The sequence below is a fragment of the Myotis yumanensis genome, unplaced genomic scaffold (assembly GCF_028538775.1).
Source record: "Myotis yumanensis isolate MYYU_CA2020_CCGP unplaced genomic scaffold, mMyoYum1.0.hap1 SCAF_23, whole genome shotgun sequence".
Taxonomy (NCBI): Eukaryota; Metazoa; Chordata; class Mammalia; order Chiroptera; family Vespertilionidae; genus Myotis; species Myotis yumanensis.
The window spans coordinates 8,622,009-8,645,731 of NW_027223774.1; the positions used below are offsets into that span (position 1 = coordinate 8,622,009).

General features: G+C 47.7%; 2 protein-coding genes across 3 annotated transcripts; both read left to right on the forward strand.

Annotated features, from left to right (window-relative positions):
* On the forward strand, nt 1–4,486 carry LOC138999620 (myeloid cell surface antigen CD33-like). Of its 2 annotated transcripts, XM_070401791.1 has the most exons (8): nt 1–56; nt 122–511; nt 684–962; nt 1,180–1,227; nt 2,210–2,245; nt 3,149–3,242; nt 3,573–3,653; nt 3,868–4,486. In XM_070401791.1, exons 1-7 carry the CDS (start codon nt 17–19, stop codon nt 3,643–3,645), a joined length of 960 nt encoding a protein of 319 aa, XP_070257892.1. In that variant the 5' UTR covers nt 1–16; the 3' UTR covers nt 3,646–3,653; nt 3,868–4,486. The 2 variants fall into 2 exon arrangements, with proteins under 2 accessions (XP_070257892.1, XP_070257893.1); XM_070401792.1 differs by lacking the exon at nt 3,868–4,486 and having other exon boundaries at nt 3,476–3,647.
* A 5,582-nt stretch (nt 4,487–10,068) lies between these two features.
* Nucleotides 10,069–18,806, forward strand: LOC138999617 (myeloid cell surface antigen CD33-like). The gene is made up of 7 exons (XM_070401788.1): nt 10,069–10,135; nt 10,205–10,597; nt 10,796–11,074; nt 11,302–11,349; nt 12,595–12,691; nt 12,959–13,037; nt 17,932–18,806. The coding sequence occupies exons 1-7, from the start codon at nt 10,096–10,098 to the stop codon at nt 18,106–18,108; spliced, it is 1,113 nt and encodes a 370-aa protein (XP_070257889.1). The 5' UTR covers nt 10,069–10,095; the 3' UTR covers nt 18,109–18,806.
* The last annotated feature ends 4,917 nt before the right edge of the window (nt 18,807–23,723 follow it).

Here is a 23,723-nt window from a genome sequence, read left to right on the forward strand (position 1 = left end):
AGCCCAGAAATCTTCCATGTCAGAGATGCTGTGGCTGCTGCCCCTGCTGTGCGCAGGTGAGCGCCTGAAGGGATACGGGGGAGTGAGGCAGGGGCTGCAGCTGACCCTCCTTTTCCTGCAGGGTCCCTGGCTCAGGATGAAAGACTCACGCTGACAGTGCAGACACCTGTGATGGTGCAGGAGGGACTGTGCGTCTTTGTGCCCTGCACCTTCACCCACCCGGGGCGCGACTGGAATCATCTTTCCCCTGCATATGGCTACTGGTTCCAGGGAGGAGCTAATCCAATCCGGGATGCTGCTGTGGTCACAAACAACCCGGCTCGTAAAGTGCAGGAGGAGACCCAGGGCCGATTCCACCTCCTCGGGGATCCCCAGACCAACAACTGCTCCCTGGACATCAGAGACGCCAGGAGGACAGATGACGGATTATATTTTTTTCGGGTGGAGAGAGGAATTTCCCAATGGCATAAATATTCTTACATACAGAACATGCTTTCTGTGCGTGTGACAGGTAAGGAACGGGCTCCAGGAGAGGCAGGGCTGGGAGGGAACCCCATTCTGGGACAGGGTTGGGGTACAGCCTATTGGGCTCAAAGGGAGGAGCTGGACCAAAGACCGAGGCTTCTCTCAGGGCCCCACCTGGAACCCTCCCTCCTGATCCCCTGTCTCCCCCTCCTCACCAGCCCTCAAACACACACCCAGCATCCTCATCCCGGGGCCCCTGGAGAGTGGCCGCCCCAAGAACTTGACCTGCTCTGTGCCGTGGGCCTGTGAGAGGGGCACGCCCCCCATCTTCTCCTGGACGTCAGCTGCCCACACCTCCCTGGGGCCCAGGACCCGCCTCTCCTCCATGCTCACCCTCACACCACGGCCCCAGGACCACGGCACCAACCTCACCTGTCAGGTGCATTTTCCTGCCGCTGGTGTCACCGTGGAGACAACCATCCAGCTCAACGTCACCTGTGAGTGCTGGGTTGGAACAGCAGGTCCCTGAGGGTGTGCAGAACAGGAGGGCCAGGCAGGGGTGCTGGGTGCTTTGTCCTGGAGGCCTGGCTGTGAGGGGACCTAGAGCACAAAGCCCTACCCCTCTTGCATTTCTGAAGGTAGAAGTGCAATGCCTAAACAATCCTCACCCCATCTCAGCTCACTGACGAGCAAACTCCTCTCTTCCTGTACCAGGTGCCCCGCAGAACCCAACAACAGGTGGTTGCCTAGGAGACGGCATAGGTAAGAAGGAGCCCATCATGGGCTGTAGGGAGCAGGGCCACTTCCAGATCTGGACAGGGCTGGACCCTGCCTCATCCTGGACTCACCTGGTGACCAGACAGCCCCTGTGGATGGACCCAGGGATCCGTCTTCTTCCTCAGCCCCCATGGCCACTGTGAGCATCTGTTCCCATTGGCCCCTTGCTCCCTGAGGACTTCTCCTAGCCCCTGTCAGCTGCACCAGGAGAACTAGGCACCCTCCACATGGCTGAGCTGCCTCTCAAGGCCCTGGTCCTCCATCTCCTGACGAATCCTCCAGGCTCAAGTTTTCATTTTCCTCCAATAGTTTAATTTATGTATTTTTGAACAAGCAATATAGTCACATGGCCAATAATGAAGGAAGCACTGAAGTTGGGCCTGGCCAGGTAACTCAATTGGTTATAGTGCTGCCCCAGTGCACCGAGGTTGTGAATTTGATCCCCCGGTCAGGGCACATACAAGAGTCAACCAATGAATTGGAACAGCACACCAATGTTTCTCTCTCTCTCTCTCTCTCTCTCTCTCCTTCCCTCTCTCCCTCTAACCATCAATTATTAAAAACACAAGACTTTTCCCTTAGAGGCACTGAAGTCTGCCCTCAGAAGCTCAGTCTTCCCCTGGAAGTGAGCAGTGTCCACACGCTGCTGTGAGCGTTGGTTGTTCACCTGAAGGACCTAGTAGGTCCTTTGCCATCAGAAAGACAGACATTACCCGCCCCGCCCCCATCTCTGTGACTGTGGAATTGTCCATGGCATGAAGGGACCTGGCTGTGTGCTCATCTTCACTAACGGAGAACAAGGGCATTAAGGGGTTGTCTGAATAATAGTCCATTGTATGGATGTACCACATTCAGTTCTTCTGTTGATCAGTTGATGGACATTAGGGTGTTCCCAGTTTTTGGCGGTTATAATACTGCTGGGAACTTGATGTACGTTTTTTGTTCAGACATGTTTTCTGTTTTTTAGGTCATGTACCTGGGAGTGGAATTGCTGAGTCAAATGGTACTTTCTATGTATAACTTTCTGAGGAAATTCCGGACTGTATTCCACAGTGGCAGCATCAGTTGACATTCCCACCAGCAAAGTATAAGGCTTCCAATTTCTCCACACAATTGCCAACATGGGTATTTTCCTTTAAAAAAAAAAAGATAGGCTACTAGTTGTTATGAAAGGCTACTTCAACGTGGCTTTGATTTGCATTTCTGTGATAATTATGACATCGCTTATTTTCTTTCGGAATTATTGTTCATTTGTATATCGCCTTAAAAAAACATTTCATATCGAGTGTCTGCCCATTGTTTGATCTGGTTCCTTGACTTTTCGTTGTTGAGTTCTAAGAGTTTGGCATATGGGCGGGTTATTATTGCTTATCGAATCTATAGCTAGCAAATGTTCTCTCCCATTAAGTGGGTTGGCTTTTCATTTTCCCCATCATGTCTGTTGATCATCAGAATGTTTCAATTTGATGAATTCCAACTTACACATTTCCAGTTCTGTCCAACTGCTGGGGATCAGGGCAGGGTCTAGGGCAGTGATGGCGAACCTATGACATGCATGTCAGAAGTGACACACAAACTCATTTTTTTGGTTGATTTTTCTTTGTTAAATGGGATTTAAATATATAAAATAAATATCAAAAATATAAGTCTTTGTTTTACTATAGTTGCAAATATCACAAAATTTCTATATGTGACACGGCACCAGAGTTAAGTTAGGGTTTTTCAAAATGCTGACACGCCGAGCTCAAAAGGTTCGCCATCACTGGTCTAGGGTGAGAGCCCAAGCGGTCCCGAATCCAGTGATGCAGGAACGCCTGAAGAATGATGTCCAGGGTCCTACTGGGAATAGGAGGACATGGGATTGCAGCTGAGCAGGGGGCTCCATCCTCGTCCCTCTTTCTTGCAGGATTATCAGGACCCAGGGCGGAGGTGGTGTTGATGGCCATCGGGGAAGCCGCTGTCAAGATCCTGTTCCTTCTCCTCTGCCTCATTGTCCTCATGTGAGCTCAGCTCAGGGGGGAAGGGAGGCCTGGGGGCAGGAGGCTGAGTGCTGAAGTGAGACCTTGGATCCCGATGGGTCAGGGGCAGGGCTGGAAGGAGGTGAAGGTGTGGTGAATGAGGACTCCATACAGACAGACCTCTTGAATGTCCCATAAGCCAGGTCTCCAGGGTGGGAGGTACGTACAGTGATCAGGAGGGTCTGTCAGGCCAGACACACCCTTTCCCACTTCAGTCTCCTCTCCAGGCCCTGAACAGGGAGCAGGGGGTTGGGTCTGCTGCCCACTGAACCTGATGCGATCAGACTGAAAGATCCCGGTGTCTTCCCTCAGAGTCAGGTACCACAGGAGGAAGGCCCCGGGGCCCCAAAGGAGCACAGAGGATGCAAACACAGTCTCAGGTTAATCCCTCAGGTGAGTGATGCAGGTGTTTCACCACCCAATACCCACTGACACCTCCCACCGGTCTGCCCATCAGCATTGCTAAAATGGAACTGTCACCTTCTTCCCCAAACCCACTTCTCTGCTGGGCTTCCCATCACAGTGATGACATGGTGGCCCCTTTCTCTAAGACCATCCCGTTCTCCCCAATCCACTAAGACTTGTCCATCATTCTTCCCAATCACAGCCTATATTGATGGCTGTCTCCTGCTCATCATGCTGGGATTGTTCCTGTGCATTCATCTCTTCCCTGGGTCCCTGAACCCACCAGCTACCTGTCTCCAGATTGTGTATCCAGAGACATATGGTCCACTTCCTACACAGTGTGAACAATGACGCTTCCTCTCCATGGCCAGAGATGAGGTGCAACCACCACAGGCTGGACTTGAGGGCTCAGAGTGGATTGTCTCCTGCTGGACTCTCCACTAGATTCTATGATCTCCCTGCATCTCACATCATCTTCACATCTGGCTGGGCTAGGGCCTTTGTTACTCTGAGACTTTGCATGTGCAGTTCCTTCGGCTGAAATACCCTTCCCTCCCCATCCATACATCTCCAACAGATGATCATACTTCGAACTTAGTTAATAGTCATCCAATTGAACATGTGTGTGTGTGATTCTTGTATAGATTTGAATGGAATCATAATTAGTCATTTATATACAGACACTTTAGAAAGTATAACTGAACACCTACTATGTGCCAGCATTGTTGTAGGTAATGGATATGCAACCATGAACCCTGCATGAAAAATCTGTGTCATTCAGAAGCTGTCATTCTGGAGACAAGAGGATAAATTAAAAATAAATTTAAAAATTATTACAGCCTGTTGGATGGTGATATGTGTTTGGGGAGGAATCATACAAGGAAAGATCAGGTGACATGGAGGGACAATTCCAACATCTGAGAGTATGAACTGTGATTCTGAGCCTAGACTTGATGCTGGTGAGAGAGCAGACTGTGTGTTGCCCTCAAGGAGATTAGCCGGGAAGATGGGGAGTAGTGTCCCAGTTTTGAGGCAGAAGCAGCCTGGTGTGTGATGGAGACAAGACTCGGACATGACAGTCCAGGGGCGCCTGAAAGGGCTAGACCCCCTGGAGGGAGGTGCAGACCCAATGGTGTGCAGCCTAATGAAAGCTTGCAGCAAATGCAGGAACCAGGAAGCCATTGCCATTGAGGAAATCAGAGATATGGTTGAACATTCTTTGTAACCGATTCTCTTGGCGGCTCTTTTCAGAATAGACTAGAGTGTCCATAGTTGCCAAACAGAGAATGGGAAGGACACAGAAAGCAAGAAGGGATGGTGGCTGAACGGGAGAAGTGAGGTGGAGAGTGAGGTTTAATTTCTGGATATACATTGAAGTTCCAGTTGACTTGGGGTCTGAAAGTCTAGCAAGGGTGGTGCCCAAGTGTCTCCCCTGAGCATCAGAAAGGGTGTGTTTGATGGACACAGAGAGGAGGGTTTTGAGGTAGATGTTCATTCTGAGAAGACACTTCATATCCAACAGCGGCTGTCAGTGAGAAAGCTGGTGTGGACGTCTGAAGATCAGGAGAGGGGTCCAGATGGGAGATGTGAACATGGATAGTCAGTGTGAGATGATGACAACAGGTGAGGGAGAAAAAGGACTGATGGCACATAGAGAAGAGACATTCAAGGATTGCAAAAGGTCACATGGGCAGTACAGAGGGCTGAATGGTGGCCACTCATTCGGAATGTTCAATGTCTTGAAGGAAACACATTGTCATTGGAGACCCTGACAACAGAGGTTTCTGTGGTTGGTGGCAAAGGTGTGAAGATATGATTGGAACAAAGGCAGGAGAGAATTGGAGAAGGGGATATGGGAATAGTGGGTCCAGACAACCCTTTGAGGAAATTGGCTGCAAAGAGGAACAGAGGGATGGGTCTGGAGAAGGAGGTCTTTTCTTGAATACTCCTCTGGTTCCTCCCAGAGGTGCTCCATGAATTCCTGCCTCTTTTGGTTTCCTGAGGCCATTGTGACAAATTCCCACACACTCTGTGTCTTTGAAAAATGGAAATTTAGTCTCTTAGTTCTTGAGACCAGAAATTCATGTAGGGAGTAAAAATATCTTCTCCCTCTGCCCTTCTAAGTTGTCGATGGAGACCTCAGATACAAAGAAAGATTGCGTGCCACATCTTGGGGTAACATGTCCTACACCCCATCGTGTGTAATGGGTTCCATTGTGTAGAAATACACTTGTTGTTTGGGGTGCACTCCCTCCAGAGGCTCAAGGAGAGAACCCATCTCTTGCTTCTTCCAGGTGATGGGGTGCCGGCTGTCCTTGGTTTGTGGCTGCGTCACTCAGAGCTATCTCCTGGTCACCTGGCCTTGTTCTGCTCTGTGTGTAGAGAGTCAGCTGCTACGTCTATGTTGGGGACACTTGTGACTGGATACAGGGATCAACCCTAATAATGTAGGATGGTCTTCATGTAAATATTCTTACCTTAATCCCATCAGTAAAGCCCCCTTTTCCCTTATATGGGAACATTTTGGGGTAACAGGGATTAAGACCTGGGTGTCTCTGGGTTCCCATCTTTCAGCTCTCTGCACTGTCCATGTGACCTTTTCAATCATTGAATGTCTCCAGACCTTGTTTGCTCTGCTCTTCCATGTTCCAATACATTAGTGGGTCACCTCATGAATGACCCACATTTTAGGGAGCAGGAGCTTGTGTTCTGTGAAAGTTACTTCTAACAGAGCTAAAGGTGCCTGGCTGCTGTGGGTGAGTGGTTGAGTGTCAACCCAGGAACCAAAAGGTCTCTGGTTTGATTCCTGGTCAGGACACATGCCAGGGTTGTGGGCTCCATCCCCATTAGGGGGCATGCAAGAGGCAGCCCAGAGATGATGTATCTTTCTCATGATTGTTTCTATCTCTCTCTCTCCCTCTCATTTCCTCTCTGAAATCAATCAAATAAAATAAAAACAAGAAATAACAAGACTTGGAGCCGATATGAAAAAAATGAAACTCTTGGGCTTTGCTCTCCATTCCAAGGCTGTGTATCTGCTTTTAAATACAGTGTGGCAGTTCCTCAAAACATTAAAAATAGAATTACCATAAGAACCAGTCATTTTCACTTCTGGGTACTTACACAAAGGATTGAAAGCAGGAACTTTAATGGATATTTATACATCTCTGTTCATAGTAGCATTATTCACTATTAGGTGAAAATAGCCAAAGGGCCCATCAACCAAAAACAGATAAACACAATGTGGTGTACACATACAAGGAAATGTTATTCTTCCTCAAAAAGGAAGTGAATTCTGACTCATGCTACAATGTGGGTTGAGGATACTAAGCTAAGTGTAGCAAGTCAATCACAAAAGGATAAATACTGTGTGATACCACTTCCATGAAGTACTTAGATTAGCGAATTCATAGACATAGATGGTAGAATGGTGGTTGCCAGCATCTGGGGGGATGGAGAGCTGCACTTTTCATGGGCACAGAGAGTCAGTTTGGGAAAAATGACAAAAGATCTAGAGATGGATGGTGGTGATGGTCCCACAACAATGTGAATGTCCTTAATGCCACTGACGCAGACAATTAGAAATGTTTTGTTAAGTTTGTGTTACCACAGTTTTATAAAAAAAAAATAGCCAAAAAAATAACCTGCCATTTCACCTAAGAAGAAAAATAATGGCAGCTACCCACATGAGAACAAGCTTAACATCACTTGTTATTAGAAAATTACAGGTTAAAACCAGGATGAGATACAATGGAATACCACTTAGTAATAATAGATTACAGAGAACACATATGTAGAACTTGGATCAATTTCACACATATTATGTTGAGTGAGAGAATATAGACACAAATCAGTACTTTATAGGAATTCTCCTATAGACAGAATTAATTCACCATGATTGAAGGTGAATCGGGGGCTGGAGGTGGCAGTGATGAATGACAAAGACTTGGGGAAAAGCCTCGGTGGTAGTGGGAATGCTCTATATTTTGATTATGGATCAATCCCATTTGTTCAAATTCATAGAAATGCATACACAAGTGGCTACATTTTATTTTATGTAAATTATGAAATTATTAAAAGAAATACAATTAGAACTCACAGAATCCTCCCTTCCATGAAAATGGTATAACTTTCTTTATGATACACATCATTTGTAGTGGGTTTTCTCTTATATTCTTACATGTTTTTTTAACAGCCTAGAACAAGATATCATTTTACTTTCGGAGATTCAATATCTTTTTCTTATTTTTTATTTAGATTTGAGAGAGAAAAGGTAAGTGTAAGAGAGAGAGAGAAAGAGAGAGAGAGAAGAGAGAAACATTGATCTGTTATTCCACTTTTTATGCATTTATTGATTGCTTCTTGGAGACTCACGTCTCATCCTCAGATGACCTCAGAGGGCCTGGTTTTGCTCTGGTGCTGAAGGGAAGCTCCTGAGATGGGACAGGACACAGAGTCAGGGTTTGTGTCCCGACCTGGGATCTAACCCACAACTTTGCTGTATTGGGAGGACTCTAAACAACCGAGCTACCCCCGGCCAGGACAAAACTCAACTTCTTATCCACCAAATGAGGGCACAAAAGTCTCTCTGTATTAGTAAGACTGAAGGCCCATCTATCTAGACACTACTGTGTTAGAAAGATTTTTCAAATATCTGGTGGCAAATGCTTTTATGTCACCGGGATCAAGAGTGTGCCAGATGCATATCCACAGACTCAGATAGAAAACCACATGAGCTGAACCTAAATTTTAATTGTAGCTGCATAGTCTGCTCAAGTTTCCTAGCAATATTACATTCTTGGAGGCACATTTTACTGTGAGAAGCATATTTTAATCAAACTTACATATTTTTATTTTATGTAGAAATCAGAGCCCTCATAGTCCAACTTAGAAATTCAGGTGCCTTACAACTTTATAGCACTAATAGGGTAGCCATATTTTAAGACAAAACAGATATATCATAGGAAAAGTGGACATCATTGTACCAGGGAGCTAGAATAACACTGTTTCTGAAATTAAGTCTAGATATATCCCTGAGATTCCCAGCAGTCAATGCAAAAAGGAAATTGTGAACTCTAGCTGACACAAGAAAGTATGTACTTTATTTGAAAGGCAAATATCATCTTACTCCTAAAGACCAGGAGAAACATACTCCATATGGAAAGAACTTTGCGTAATATAAGAGAAATTTTTTTAAAAATATATTTTATTGATTTTTTATAGAGAGGAAGGGAGAGGGATAGAGAGTTAGAAACATCGATGAGAGAGAAACATCCATCAGCTGCCTCCTGCACACTCCCCACTGGGGATGTGCCCACAACCAAGGCACATGCCCTTGACCGGAATCGAACCCGGGACCCTTGAGTTCGCAGGCCAACGCTCTATCCACTGAGCCAAACCAGTTAGGGCATAAGAGAAATGTTTGAGCTCATTGTTAATCCACAACTTTGCAGCGCTTTTCCGTAACAGGAAACTCTCTTCTGCGTGATGAGGAACTGAGACAGTCTCTCCCATTCACACACTCTGAGTGACAGAATCATAGAGAAGAGTTTCCTGCCCTGGCATCAGGGAACCTGTGGTCTCCCTTTGTGCTACATGAAGATGCGACACGGTTTTCACTTTGGAGATGCCATCATTGCAACACCGCGAATCAGAATAAGATGTAAAATAGGAACCCGCACTTCTGTTTTTAGGAAATACCCAGCATGCCACCAGGACACGTGGTAGACTGACAGTGACTGCCGTTCTAAAGCCAGCCCAACAACACTGTGTTTGGGAGGAAGTGATGTCACTGGGTGGGGAGCACCTCAGGGACATAGACCAAGTCCATGGATCTGTTCTTGTCTTGTCTTCAGCCAACCAACATGTAGATGTTCACTGAGTGTTTGATGAATGAACGAATGAATGAATGAGTGAATGCTGCCTTCACTTCACTTCACTTGGGGCCCCCTTCTTTCCTTCTGCCCCAAACTCTCACATGGACATTACAGAATCCTACACCTTGTAGGACAAACCACAGCTTCTAGATGAGACTGGCACCTCCAGTCAATGCAGGGGTGAACCACCTCTCTGATGTAGACACCAGAACTCAGAAAAGCCCCCAACGGGAGGACCTTAGGAGACTCCCATGTCCCCTCCCCAGGTGTCCTCAGAGGTCCTTGTTCTGCTCTGGAGCTGCAGGGAAAACTCAAGATAGGACAGGACATGGAGTCAGCTTCCTGTCTGTCCTTCTCTGGGAGGGTGTCCTGGGACTCTGGGCTGTGGGGTGTCTGCCTGCTCTGTGCAGAGAGGGGAAGCGCTTGGGCTCTGAAGTTCCTCTTTTGTGAACGGCCAAGATCTCGTGCTCCTCCCCAGCTTCCGTGGTCTCACCACGGTCCCCCCTCCCACTGTCTTCATTCTTTTTTCACCCACAGGAGCCCTGAAACCCTACATGTCAGAGATGCTATGGCTGCTGCCCCTGCTGTTGCCAGGTGAGCACCTGAGGGGAGAGGGGAGGGGGGGGGGGGTAGGTGCTGTGGCTGACCCTCCTTTTCCTGCAGGGTCCTTGGCTAAGAATGGAAAATCCTACAGGCTGACAGTGCAGACGCCCATGATGGTGCAGGAGGGCCTGTGCGTGTTTGTGCCCTGCACCTTCAACCCTCCATCGTACTACTGGAATAATCCTCCCAATGCATATGGCTACTGGTTCCCAGAAGGAGCTAATGAATTCCACGATGCTGCTGTGGTCACAAACAACCCGGCTCGCAACGTGCAGGAGGAGACCCAGGGCCGATTCCACCTCCTCGGGGATCCCAGAACCAAAAACTGCTCCCTGGACATCAGAGACGCCAGGAGGACAGATAGCAGATCATATTTTTTTCGGGTGGAGAGGACAGAATACCCAAAGGATAAATATTCTTATTCACAAAACATGCTCTCCTTGCGAGTGACGGGTAAGGAACGGGCTCCAGGAGAGGCCTCGGGAGTTCACGGTGGCCCCGGGCAGGGCTGGGATGGGACCCCATCCTGGGAGGGGGTCAGGGTACAGTGTGCTGGGCTCAGAGGGAGGAACTGGACCAAAGCCCGAGGCTTCTCTCAGGGCCGAACCTGGGGCCCTCCTTCCTGATCCCCTGTCTCCCCCTCCTCACCAGCCCTCAACCACACACCCCACATCCTCATCCCGGGGACCCTGGAGAGCGGCCGCCCCAGGAACCTGACCTGCTCTGTGCCCTGGGCCTGTGAGCGGGGCACGCCCCCCATCTTCTCCTGGACGTCAGCTGCCCACAGCTCCCTGGGCCCCAGGACCCGCTTCTCCTCCGTGCTCACCCTCACACCACGGCCCCAGGACCACGGCACCAACCTCACCTGTCAGGTGCATTTTCCTGCCGCTGGTGTGACCGTGGAGACAACCATCCAGCTCAATGTCACCTGTGAGTGCTGGGTCAGAACAGCAGGTCCCTGAGGGTGTGCAGAGCAGGAGGGTCAGGCAGGTGTGCTGGGTGCTTTGTCCTGGGGACCTGGCTGTGTAGGGGACTGGCAGGATAAAGCCCTGCCCCTCTTGCATTTCTGTGGTCTCTGAGGGTGGAGGGGGAATGTTTAAATGATCCTTACTCCATCTCAGTTCACTGAAGAAGGAATTTCTTTCTTCCTGTCCTAGGTGCCACACAGAACCCAACACCAGGTGGTTGCCTAGGAGACAGTGCAGGTGGGAAGGAGCCTTCTGTCATGGGGCATTGACTGACATGGGTCTCTGTCTGGGTGATTCAGAGCTGGACTTCAGAGTTCAGCAGGGGGGTGTGGGTGCAGTTAAATGTGAGCACCCCTATCTGACCTCTTCCCCAATACCCTCCAACCACAGTCTGGCTAGAGTGACCACAACCTTCTCCCTGCCCATCCTTACAGATGCTCTTTATCTTCCCCCAGTTACAAATGTTTGGGGAATTTTAGAGTAGACTTTAGTTTTAAGAGCAGTTATAGATTCACAGCATAATTGAGCAGGAGACAGAAGGCAGAGAGATTTCCCCTAAACCCGTCACACCCTCCCTCACATGCACATTTCCCACCAGAGGGGACATTGGACATTCGATGAACCGACACTGACACATCATTGTCAACCAAAACTCATATTTATGGTTTACTCTTGGTGTTGTACACTCGATGGGCTTGGACATTGTATCATGACATGTGTACACCATTATAGTGTCATGCAGAGCAGTTTCACTTCTCTGAAGATCTCTATTTTTTGCTTGCCCTCCCCTTGGCCCTCACCTTGACCTGTCTCTGGAGCCCAATCCTCCTCCTGCCCTATTCCCATTGGTGACGGCATCTGGTCCCCACCACCACTGGTCAGTGACCCTGTTAGGACTCTCTGAGCAGTTCCATCAGACTGTAACAGGTGCTGCTTAGAGACATATCCCTGACCCCAGGGCTCCTGGGAGGCATGGCCAAATGAGACCATGAAAGCTTTCTTGGTCTCGCCTGAAGGTCTGAGAACCTCCTGGATTTCACCTTCTTCTGGAGTCACAAAAGACCACCTTTGACCCTGAGCGACAGGGCCAGTGGAGGCCAGGAGAGAATACTCTGACACCTTCCCAGGAAGGAAGAAGAGAGGTCTTTCGGCAACCCACAGCGCTCTGTGTGTGTCTCTCTGGAGTGCCCATGGGACACTGAGGCTCAAGGTCCTGCTGCAGCCAGGTCTGGAGTCTGTGGCAGAGAAACCCTAGATGGAGAAGAACCCAGGTCCTAGAAAAGATGAGGTTTGCTGCACAGGAGTGTGGGGACTGGATAGGAGATGTCATGTAGACCGTGTCCTTCACCCCATGGTTCTGGAGGACCCAGTTGCTCAGCCCTGGATGGGAGGAGAGGGGAACCTATCTCTTCATGCTTGAGAAGAGGAGATATATGCCTGCTCATTAAGCTTGGAGTTCACCCATGTCTCTGTTGTCTGCAGGGGAACCAAGGACGAGGGCAGATGTGGTTGGGGCGGCCATCGGGGGAGCCGGTGTCACTGCACTGCTGGCTGGATGTCTCTGCCTCATCTATTTTGTGTGAGATGGGACAGGTGTGGGCCAGAGGTGGAGAATAGGGGTGTGGAGAGGTTGTGAGGGCCAGGAGCAAAGGTAAGGGGTTCCATGGTGGTGAGAATCCAGCCAGTAGCCACTGAGCCAGGCTTGAGTTGGGGGTGGAGAGAGAGACTTTGTTCCAAAGTCTTGAAATGAAGGCTCCTAGTCTTGCCCCACCCTTGACCTTCCTTAGTCACTCACTCCAGCCTCAAAGAGTGACCCTGTGTCAAAGACCTTGGTGTCTCCCAACAGAGTGAAAACCCGCAGGAAGAAAGCCAGGACAGCAATGGGCATGGACAACATCCACACTGCCATGGGGCCAGCTTCCCTGGTGAGTAACATGGACATCCTGGTATGCAACCCTGCCCCCACTTTCTGGGTGGCCCACATTTGCATTGCATTCAGCATGTCCAGAAACGAGCTCTTCACCTTTCCACTCCTTTGGAAATTGTAGGTCTTATTATTATTCAGGTATGCCAGGCCAACAGATAAGGAGACACCTTGTTGATTTGTTCCTCACAGTTCCCAAGAGGGGAAAACGTCACACCACAGGGCCACACAGGGCAGCACCAGGGTCTGTCAGGAGGCAGAAGGAGTGAAGGGGAAAATTTGGGCAGGAACCTTGATGGTGGTTTCCATGGGAAAGGTGAAGTGAGGCAGGGGAAGCAGGCTTAGGACTAGCTAGTTTGAATAATTTCAACAGGCTCTGGGCTTTAGGGGCTGTCTCTCATTGTCTGATCCCTGGTCCTGGTGTGATCAGGGCAGGAATAGCCTGGTCGGAAGTGTAAGAGTTCCGTAAAGGAGATGGTTGGAGGCATGGAGTTTGGAATGGACTGGTTGGTTTGCAATATGAAAGTCACACTTAGAGGCAAGTCCTTTACTATCTCTAGCAATTACCTCATCCTGGAAGGGACAGTTTCTCTAGGATTATCAAAGCCCCAGATATCAAGACATAAAACACACATGGTTAATACACCCCAAAATACACTTCTACTAGGCTCTCCATCTCACCAACGGTATTCTTGTCCCTGAAACCCAACCAGAGACCCGGCCCTGTCCTGCCCAGTCCTCCACCAGCTCTTTCTGCACTAATACACTGCAAAGCATGTCTATTGAAGCCCTCCTACCTTTCCTTCCCAGCACTGCCCCATCACAACCAAGTCTGAAATGCACTGGTTCTTCACACTGCCGAGCACCCAGACAACTTGGTCCGGCATTTGAGGCAGGAAAAACCAGTCACCTTCCATGCTTTGTGCCTCCTACACTCGCCTGTTCATTCACCTCCAGCAAAGTAATCCTTTTGCATCTCAGAATCATTGCTAGACTGTCCTCTCCTCTTCACATGCCTGCCTCAACCCACCCTGCTCCTGCTCATCCTCCAAGTTCTGACTCTCATGGAACTCTACCTTATGTGGGTACCACTGTGAGGTTTTTGAGCACATGATCAGCCATCACCCATGCATTTATCATTTCCTTCGGCCAGTATCTCCCACTTGTCAATATCTGTATTTTTATAAATTATTACGTTACAAATGTAAAATGTCCCTTCTGAGCTTGCAGATGGCCACCTTCATGCTCGCTCTTGGCCTTTTCTCTGTGCCCATGCATTCCTGGTCTCTCTTCTTTTTATGAAGCCTTAAGTCATGTTGGGTCCTACTCTAATGACACCATTTAAAAAATTAAATACCCCGTTAAAGGCCCTATCACCAAATATAGTCACCTTGGAAGTTAGAGCATCAACATATGAATTTGACAGTTTGGTCCATAAAACAGACTTAGGGCATCAGTGATGAATCTGGTGTGAAGCAGTTGGGGTCTGGATACATTTTGCAGGTGGGGTCAACAGGATTTGCCAATAGAATGATAGGGTACTCTTGGGTGTGAGCTCACTGCCTGTACCGCATAGGTGTCATAGACGTCAAGGAGGACTCTATAGATATCGTAGATGTCCAGTGATGTCATAGAGGTCTATAGTCATAGATGCTCTTAAATGCTTATAGATGTCCATAGATGTCAAAGATAACTCTATGGATAGTATAGATGTCCATACATGTCATAGATATTCAAAGATGGTCAGAGATGTCCATTGTTTGTAATGGATGTATTCATGGATGTCATAGATGCCCAATGATGTCATAGGGATCCATATATTGCCATAGATGTCCACAAATGTCCATAGATACTAAGGATGACTCTAATGTGGTTTCCCTGAGCAACTTAAAGAATTGAAATACGAATTCTTGAAATTGCCAACTCTGCAGGAAAGGTATGTTTTTGAGAGGCGATCACACTTCGTTTTGGTTACAGTAAGTGTGAGGCACTTTTGAGATGTTTATGTGATGGTGACAAGTAGATGGCCAGAGTCTGGAGTACAGGAGAGGGGTCCAGGTGGGAGGCATGGAGACTTGGGGGTCTTCCACACCAAGGTCTGATAGTGGATGAAGCCAGAAAGTAAAGAAGGGGTCTACGGACAGAGCCCTGCACTTAGAGTCAGGGAGATGTGGTAGAAAGAGCAAAAAGACCACCGAAGAAAAATAATTGACCAGGAGAGTGAAGGGATGCGTCCTGGCAGCCAAGTGGGAGTGGAACTTTAAGGGGGCGAGAGTGCTCACTTTTTTTCAAATGCTAATAAGTCTGGTAAAATAGGGTCTGAGAAATGACTGTTTAAATCAGTGGTTCCCAACCTTATTTTGGCCATTGCCCCACCAAAGCATCTCTAAAATCCTGATTCCCCACCCCCACCCCTGTGACATAGAATTCTTATTATTCAAAAAGTGAGCTCCTATTCACATGGAGGAAGCCTAAAAGGCCATTAAATGGTCTAAACAAGCTTCCAAAGAACATGGCATCCGTGAAAGAGAAAAATAAAAGAATGAAAGGGCAGTTGAAGTACTCAGGAAGAAATCACTAAGAAATTGTTTTAAAAAATAACAGTAATTGAAGTGATATATAAAAAATAGCAAAGTTTCAAAACATAATAGAGAACTGAAATGCATAAGCACATCACAATATATATTTATATACTGTATATGAGGCCCCTAGAACCATAAGAAATGCAAAAATGTCATTGTTGATAACTTATTCTCCAATTATCCCCCTTAAAAATCGAATTTCCCCCCTGGGGGGGCATGTACCCCATGTTGGGAACCACTGGTTTAAACTTAGTAAGTGGCATCAGAACTGATCTGGACGAAAGCAGATCTGGTGGCCTTACACAGGCAGATATCTTAATTGGCTTGAGTTCAAGAGAGAATGGAGGAAGAGGAAGTGAACAGCCTTGTTTGAGAAATGTTGCAGTAACTCTGGAGCCAAGGAATGAGTCAATAGCAGAAAATGGTTGTACTCCTCAGTCCCTTGGAATTTCCATAGTGATAGAAGAGTCTTTTTTTTTTTCTAATGAGGCAACATTTTTGTTGTTGTTGTTAATCCTTACCTGAGGATATTTTCTCCAATGATTTTTTTAGAAAGAGTGGAAAGGAGGGAGGGCAGGGGTGGGGGAAAGAGGGAGGGGGAGAGAAAGAGAGAAAGAGAAAGAGAAACATCGATGTGAGAGAGACACACCGATTGATTGCCTCCAATAGGTGCCAGACTGGGGCCAGGAATCAAACCTGCAACCCAGGTACCTGCTCTTGACCAGGAATTCAACACATGACCCTTCAGTGCATGGGCTGGCACTCTAACCACTGAGCACTCCAGCTAGGGTGTAATGAAGCAACTCTTGTGGATTCCTGGATGGGGGCTGGTCACAAGAAAGACTGAGCTATAATTAGAAGCTTAGGCGTTTAAGCCCCATCCTCCATTCTCCAGAGAGAGGAGAGGGGCTGGAAATGGAATTAATTATTGATCATGTCTACATGCTGAAACCTCCATAAACATGCTGACTATGGGGCTGAAGGAGATTTCAAGTTGGTGCACTTGGCGAGACATAGAAGCTCCTTGCCCTTCCCTCATACCTGGGCCCATGCATCACTTCGTCAAATGCTCATCTCTTTCCTGTATCACATCCTTCCATAACAAGCTGCTCTATGGCTAGTTTCCCTGAATCCTGTGGGTCACTCTAGCGAATTAATTGAACTTGAGGAGGGAATCGTGGGGACCCCTGATTTACAGCCAGTTGGTCAGAAGCACAGGTGGCAACCTGGACTTGTGATTGGCATCTGAAGTGGCAGTGGGGGCGGGGGATCTTGTGGGACTGAGCCTTTAACCTGTGGGATCTGACAATATCTTCAAGTAGATGGTGTCAGAACTGAGTCCAGTTGTAGGATGTCCAGCTGGTGTCAGAGAATTGCTTGGTGTAAAAGTAAAGGAGATCTCTGGCTGGGTGGCTCAGTTGGTCAGAGTATAATCTCATACACCAAAAGGTTGCAGGTTTGATGCCTGGTTGGGGCACACACGGGGGCAACTGATCCATGTTTCTCTCTCACATCGATGTTTCTCTCTGCCTTCCTCTCTTTCTATAAATCAATAAAAACATATCCTTGGGGGAGGATTTTTTTTTTAAAAAAAGGAATAAAGGAGAGACACACAGGAGTAGAAGTTCTTTTTCATAAACATCTCCCTGCATATCCAGTGTTTGGCACATAGGAGAGCTCTGAGAGACCAGGGGTTGAGTTCCTGACCAGTAGATGTGTGCTCTTAAGAAGTATCTAACTTCTCTGAGACTTACTATCTTTCTTTGTAAAATAATAGTATTTTCCACAAAGGTCTGTGAGAGTGGTCACTAGAATTGGAAAGCAACCAATAAGAGCTATCTTTGTTGGATAAGTGATTAAATGGGACCTTGAGAAATATTCAATAAAAGAATGAAAGAATGATATGATTGATATTTCTCAGTGGTTAGAGTGTCAGCCCATGCACAGAAGGGTTGTGGGTTCAATTTCTGGTCAAGGGCACGTACCTGGGTTATAGGTTCTATACCCGCCCCATTCAGGGTGCATGCAGGAGGCAACCAATAGATGTGTCTCTCTCACATCAATGTTTCTCCTTCTCTCTCTCTCTCTCTCTCTCTCTCTCTCTCTCTCTCTCTCTCCCTCTCCCTCCCCCCTCTCTAAAAATCAATGGAAAAAGATATCCTCAGGTGAGGATTAACAAAAAATAAATTTTAAAAATTTATTTTAAAAAATGGGAGAATGAACAAAGATCCTATTGCAATCAAATTTATTGCAGGAACTCCTCCCCCTACCCCCATCCTGCTCTGACTCAGTTGTTCTTTGCTCTCCATACAGGGTCACCAGAAGACTCCAGAGTTAGACAGCCCGGCGGCTGACTCCACTAGCTCTGCAGTGGCCGCCCCGATCTTGAGGATGGAGCCAGAGGTTTATTATGCCTCCCTCCGCTTACAGGGGAAGAATCCTCCTCAGACAAGCATCGAACCGGAATACTCAAATATCAGGACCCAGTGAGAGACCAAAATGTCCATATCCTCTAGTCTATGGGAAGGGGGACCTACCAGCTGACTTTTGGAGAGCTCACATCCCCACAGGCAGTGCGTTTATAAACTACTGTATATACCTTTCATGGTATGTTGGAACTATCTTAGGCATTGCAATCAGAGAGACCTGGGATCAAGTTCATGCTCTTTCCATCGATTAACAAGAATATGACATCACCTGAGCCACCTTACTCCTCCGGGATTTGATTTCCTGATTTGTGATCAGGCATAAGAAGTTCTACATCGCAGGGTTGCTATGAGCATTAAATAAAAGTACGCATGGAACCTGGCCGGTAGCTCAGTTGGTTAGAGTGTTGTCCTGTTACGCCAAGGCTGTGGGTTCGAGCCTCAGTCAGGGCACACACAACAATCAACCAATGGCTCTGGCTGGTGTGGCTCCGTTGGTTGAGTGCGTCCCGTGCACCGAAAGGTTGCTGGTTTGATTCCAGGTCAGAGAACACGGCCAGGTTTCTGGCTCGAGTCCCAGTAGGGGCCGTGCTGGAGACAACTGATCAATGCCCTGCCCTCGCATCCATGTTTTCTTTCTCTCTCCCTCTCCATTCCTTTCTGTCTTTCAAAAAAAAATCAATGAAAATCTTTTTAAAAGAAGAACCAACCAATGAATGCATAAGTGGAACAATAAATTGATGTCTCCCTCTCTCAAATCAATCAATAAAAACAATTTAGAAAAATACATATGGTGCCTGGCTGGTGTGGTTCAGTGGTTGAGTGTGGACCTATGAACCAGGAGGTCATCGTTCCATTCCTGGTCAGGGCATATGACTGGGTTGTGGGCTCAATTCTCTCTCATCATTGATGTTTCTCTCTTTCCTTCGTCCTTCCTCCCTGAAATCAATTTAAAAAGATATTTTTTCTTTTTTAAAGAATTCTTTACTGGTGAAAGTCTTACATATGTCCCCTTTATTCCCCCATTGACCCCTTCCAAACCACCCCTGCTCACCACTCCCACCCAAGACCTTTAGCACCCTGTTGTCTGTGTTCATGGGTCCTGCATTTATGCATACAAGTTCTTTGGTTGATTACCTCCCACCCACACACTCTCCCCCGCCTTCCCTCTGATATTCTGCACTCTGTCCCATGCTTCCATGTCTCTGGATCCACTCCGTTCATCAGTTTATTTTGTTACGTAGATTCCACCTATATGTGTGATCATGTGATACTTGTCTTTCTCTGACTGACTTATTTCACTTAGCATAACATTCTCCAGGTTCCTCCAGGCTGTCTCAACGGGTAAGAGATTCTTCTTTAAAAAAGATGTTTTTTAGAAGTACATATGGGAAACACCCAGCAAAAGTCATGGTATGCTGTGAGAGTTTGATGCACGCTGGCTCCGTCCCCGGGATGGTGTTAGTGGTGTCACTCAGAGGCTGGGTGTAATCTGTTCTGTCCTGGACACCGTATTACAACATGTCAGCCTCACTCTCTACGCCGATTCCTTCTGTGGATCCCTTCCCATCATCTCGCTCCACTCCTGAATCTTCCCTGTCCATCCTGCCTGCCTGCTATGGGCAAAATCACTTACTAACACTATAGGATTTCCTAAAACTCGGAGTCAAAACACTGCTCTATCTCCTCTGCCCAAAAGAACCATTGACAAGCTTCTGAATTTGACATTCTAGATCACGAATCAGGGAAAAACTTTGTAATGGGACAGAGAGCAAATATGTTAGGCTTTGCAAGCTGTGTGGGTTTTGTTGCAGCTAGGCATCTCTGTTGCAGTGCAAACACAGCCATAGGCAATCTGAAAATAAATTAATGTGGCTGTGTCTCAACAAAATTTTATTTACAAAAGTAGGCAGCTCCCCTCCCCCGCTAAAGTTTTCTGACCTCTGCTCTAAGTTATTCTTTTTGAAAAAATCCTCATCGAGAATATGTTTATTTGATTTTGACAGAGAGAAAGAGAGAAGGAGAGAGAGGTGAAAGAGAAACATCAATTGGTCGCCTCCTGTATATTCCCTTATTGGGGATGGAACCCACAACCTAGGTATGTGCCCTGACCAGGAATCACACTTGTCACCTTTTAGTGTATGGGACAATGCTCCAACCAACTGAGCCACCCAGCCAGGGCTGTTCTAAGTTATTCTTAATCTCATGCAGTCCACTTTTCCATCACCATAGCCTAAGTCATCAACCCCTCAAGCCGTTCTCTAAGAACCCTTGTTCTGGTGCGTTCCTTAACTGTCTTTTAGCATCCACATCCCTCCTCCAGGAACTCCCCTCACCAAATCACCATCTGGGTAACACCCTTTTATCCTACAAAATGGGCTCAAAAATATGTGTCTGGGTTGGAAAAAAATGAAGGAAAAAGCCGGAGCTCGTAATCTTCCTCCTGAAAATAAACCAATATTTGAACTTAAAAATAGTTTAAACAAAAACAGCCCAGAATTTACTTGCTGCTCCAGACAAAGTCACAGTGGCGGGGGCCAAGGCAGTCGTGGTTAGGGGCAAACAGGCTGGCAGGGGAGACAGTAAGGGGTGATCATTCCAGCAGGGGAAAGACAAATAGGGATGATCAGGCCAGCAGGGGAGCAGTTAGGGGCATCAGGCAGGCAGGGAGAGTGGTTAGGGGTGATCAGGCAGGCAGGCAGGTGAGTGGTTAGGAGCCAGCAGTCCCAGATTGCGAGAGGGATCCCGATTGGAGAGGGTGGAGGCCGGGCTGAGGGACCGCCCCCTCCCCATGGATGAATTTCATACACTGGGCCTCTATCTAGTATGTTCATAAAGTGACCCCTAAGGAAAAAAATATGGTGTAAGAAAACGCCTGAACCCCTCTGCCCTAGACCCAGAAGGAACAGCTGAGTCAGCCTTCTGTTCATCATAGTGTCATTATAGCAATACAGATCAACCCATCCGCTGAAAACATGAAACATTGATGCTTAAACTTCCAATCCAGAGAGGATGGCATGGACCCATTGTCCCCGGCTCCTCCCCTCTACTCACAGCTATAAACCCCATGAATGGTGCAAGAGACAACCCATGGAGAGTTCTGGAAAGTGGTAAGAAGACAGAAAATTAGTTGAGAGCAATACAGAGGCAGGGCACCTCAGTCGCTGACCCAACAGAGGACAGACACTCAGACCCATGGTTTCCCACATCCTGACTCAGAATCAAAAGGCAGCCAGGTAGCCTCATTCCTCTCCAAGTCCCTCTGACACTGTCACGTGAGTCCAGCAAGAGGTATCAATCAGAGCCAGAAATAAGTATCCAGGAAGTGCTTCCCTTCCCCATCAGGCCTGAGACTACCCTCCCCGGCCCAGAAGCACGGGGGAGGGTGGACAGACCTGGAGTATTTAGTAACCCTGACTCTGACCCTAAAGTTTTCTCCTTTGTCAACTGTGAAGATTAGCCTCTCACTTTGATTTTGTTCGTTTGGGTGAGGCTGTCATGAAGCAAGCTATTGAAAGGAGTGGTACAGAGGACAGTGGACAGAGAGCTTTAGCCCAAACAACCTCCTGCCTGTGGCTTGGCCAGGTGGGACAGATGGACCTCATCCTCAGGACAGACAATCCCTGAGAGAGAACTGGAGAGATGGGAGACAGAGCAGAGGGAGGAGCCCAGCCCCCATCACTCCCGATGGTCTGCTTCTCCCATGGTTCCATCCATCCCCACACCTTTTCCCTCCTGGCCTCAAACTGGACAGAAGCCTCTGGAGACCCTGTTTCAGCACCACAGACAGGACAGCTCCCCAACCTTGACTTCCGGGTGTCTCTGGGGCGCCCTCGGGAGGTCAAACAATTACCAGGCCCCAGTGCAGAGTAGGAGGAGCCTGGGGAAGGGTCTGGTGACATCCTGGTCAATGAAGCTGGTCTGCCTGTCCAGGACCTTCCAGGACGTGCCGCCCCCTCATGCTTGGGCCCTTCGCCCAGTATGGGTGTTGACTAGGAATCGGATGCTGTGTTGAGTAGTTAGATGGGAATAGCAAAACCAGACTCGGAGCGTCATGGGAGGAAAGCATTCACCACAGCAAGTGGGCGTCCTTGTGACATTTTATAGTTGTTGCAAGACCTTGGGAGAAATGAGGTTTCCTTTTAATTTTGTACCTGTCCTCATGACCAGCTGAAGAACTTCGGGTGTGCTGTCTGTCTTTCCCCATCTGATCTGGTTTTAACTCATTCAGTCAGGGACAGGCTATCCCTTTTTTGGGGTTTTCTGTCTGGAACCTTCTGGTCTCTCTCTGGGTGGTCTCAACCACCCCAGGGCCCCCACCCCAACTTCTGCGCAGACACTTCCTGCACTTACTGGCCCAGACTGTCCAGAGTCCCACTGTGGGAGAAAAAGTGGCAGAAAGTGTGGTTCCCCATAGGGCTGAAAAGAGGAAGTTCATGTCCTCCCAACATTTTCCTACACCTGCCTCTCCTTCCGGACTTCACCCAGCTGAGGAGCACCCACATGGCAGCTGGCTTCCTCCTCCCCTGTGGCCTCCCACGGGTGACCCCTTATCTGAGTCCCCCAAACACCAAATCACAGAGAACCAGCTGCTCAGCCCCCAGAGCCAGCATTCTACCGGACGCCAACCTCCCTCCTGTTTTTCCTGGCGGGGCTGAGGGCCTCCAAAATAAAGGAGGGATGAGAAAAACTTGAGGACATGAGAAAGGTCTTGGACACCGGATCCAGAAAGAAAGGGCCAGACACATGGACACTCCAACCTTTCTCCCCCCCCCCCCCCCCCCCCCCGCAACCCACTCCTGCACATTAGGGAAGCACTTTGCTGAGTTGGCCCTGTCCCTAGAGAGAAAAACAAACTTTCGTTCACCTCTCACTTCTGGTCTTCTTGAACTATTATTCCCTCTGGTTGTGAGTGAGCAGATACAGGGAGAAGAAAAACAGATATATGTCATTTCCTTTACCAAAATTAAAGCAAAACTTTACGCAAAATCCTGGGACTTGTGCATTTGCTTCTAGGGAGATCTGCAAAGCCTGTCATTTGACACATATTCATCACTACTGTGCTGCTACTTTGTGCAAAACACGTCCACGGTGCTTGGGAGAGTTGCACAGTCTTGATTTCAAATACTCGTTTTCCATGTCCCAGCTCATCTGTTCTATCCTCCAGGCACACACTTACCTCCTCCTCAGAGCTCTCCCAGCCCCATAAATCCCTCACCCAGCTCCCCTCATCATTAAAGTCTTCCATCATCATGACGCATTTGTCACAGCTAAGAAAGTTACATTGGTGCATTACTATGAACTAAACCCCCCTTGGAGATCTTTCTGGATCAATCAGTACATAGGAAACCTTCTCTATTCTTACTGATGACTCCATGGTCTTCCAACTGGAAGTATATTACTCTATAAAGTACTTGGTCCCCCGTTGGTGGAAAACTATGGCACTTTCAGTCTTCAGCTGAGTCAAATTATACTGTAACGAATTAGTTGTATGAACATCCATCATGTGTGTGAGTGTGTGTGTGTGTGTGTGTGTGTGTGTGAAATAATTTTCTAGAGAAGAAAGTCCTAGATCAAAACGTATGTTTGTAATTTCTACAGATATTGGCAAATCCTGCTTCCTGGATGTTGTTCTGTTTATACCCCTGCAATGTGCTTATTTCTGTGCTAAACATTTTC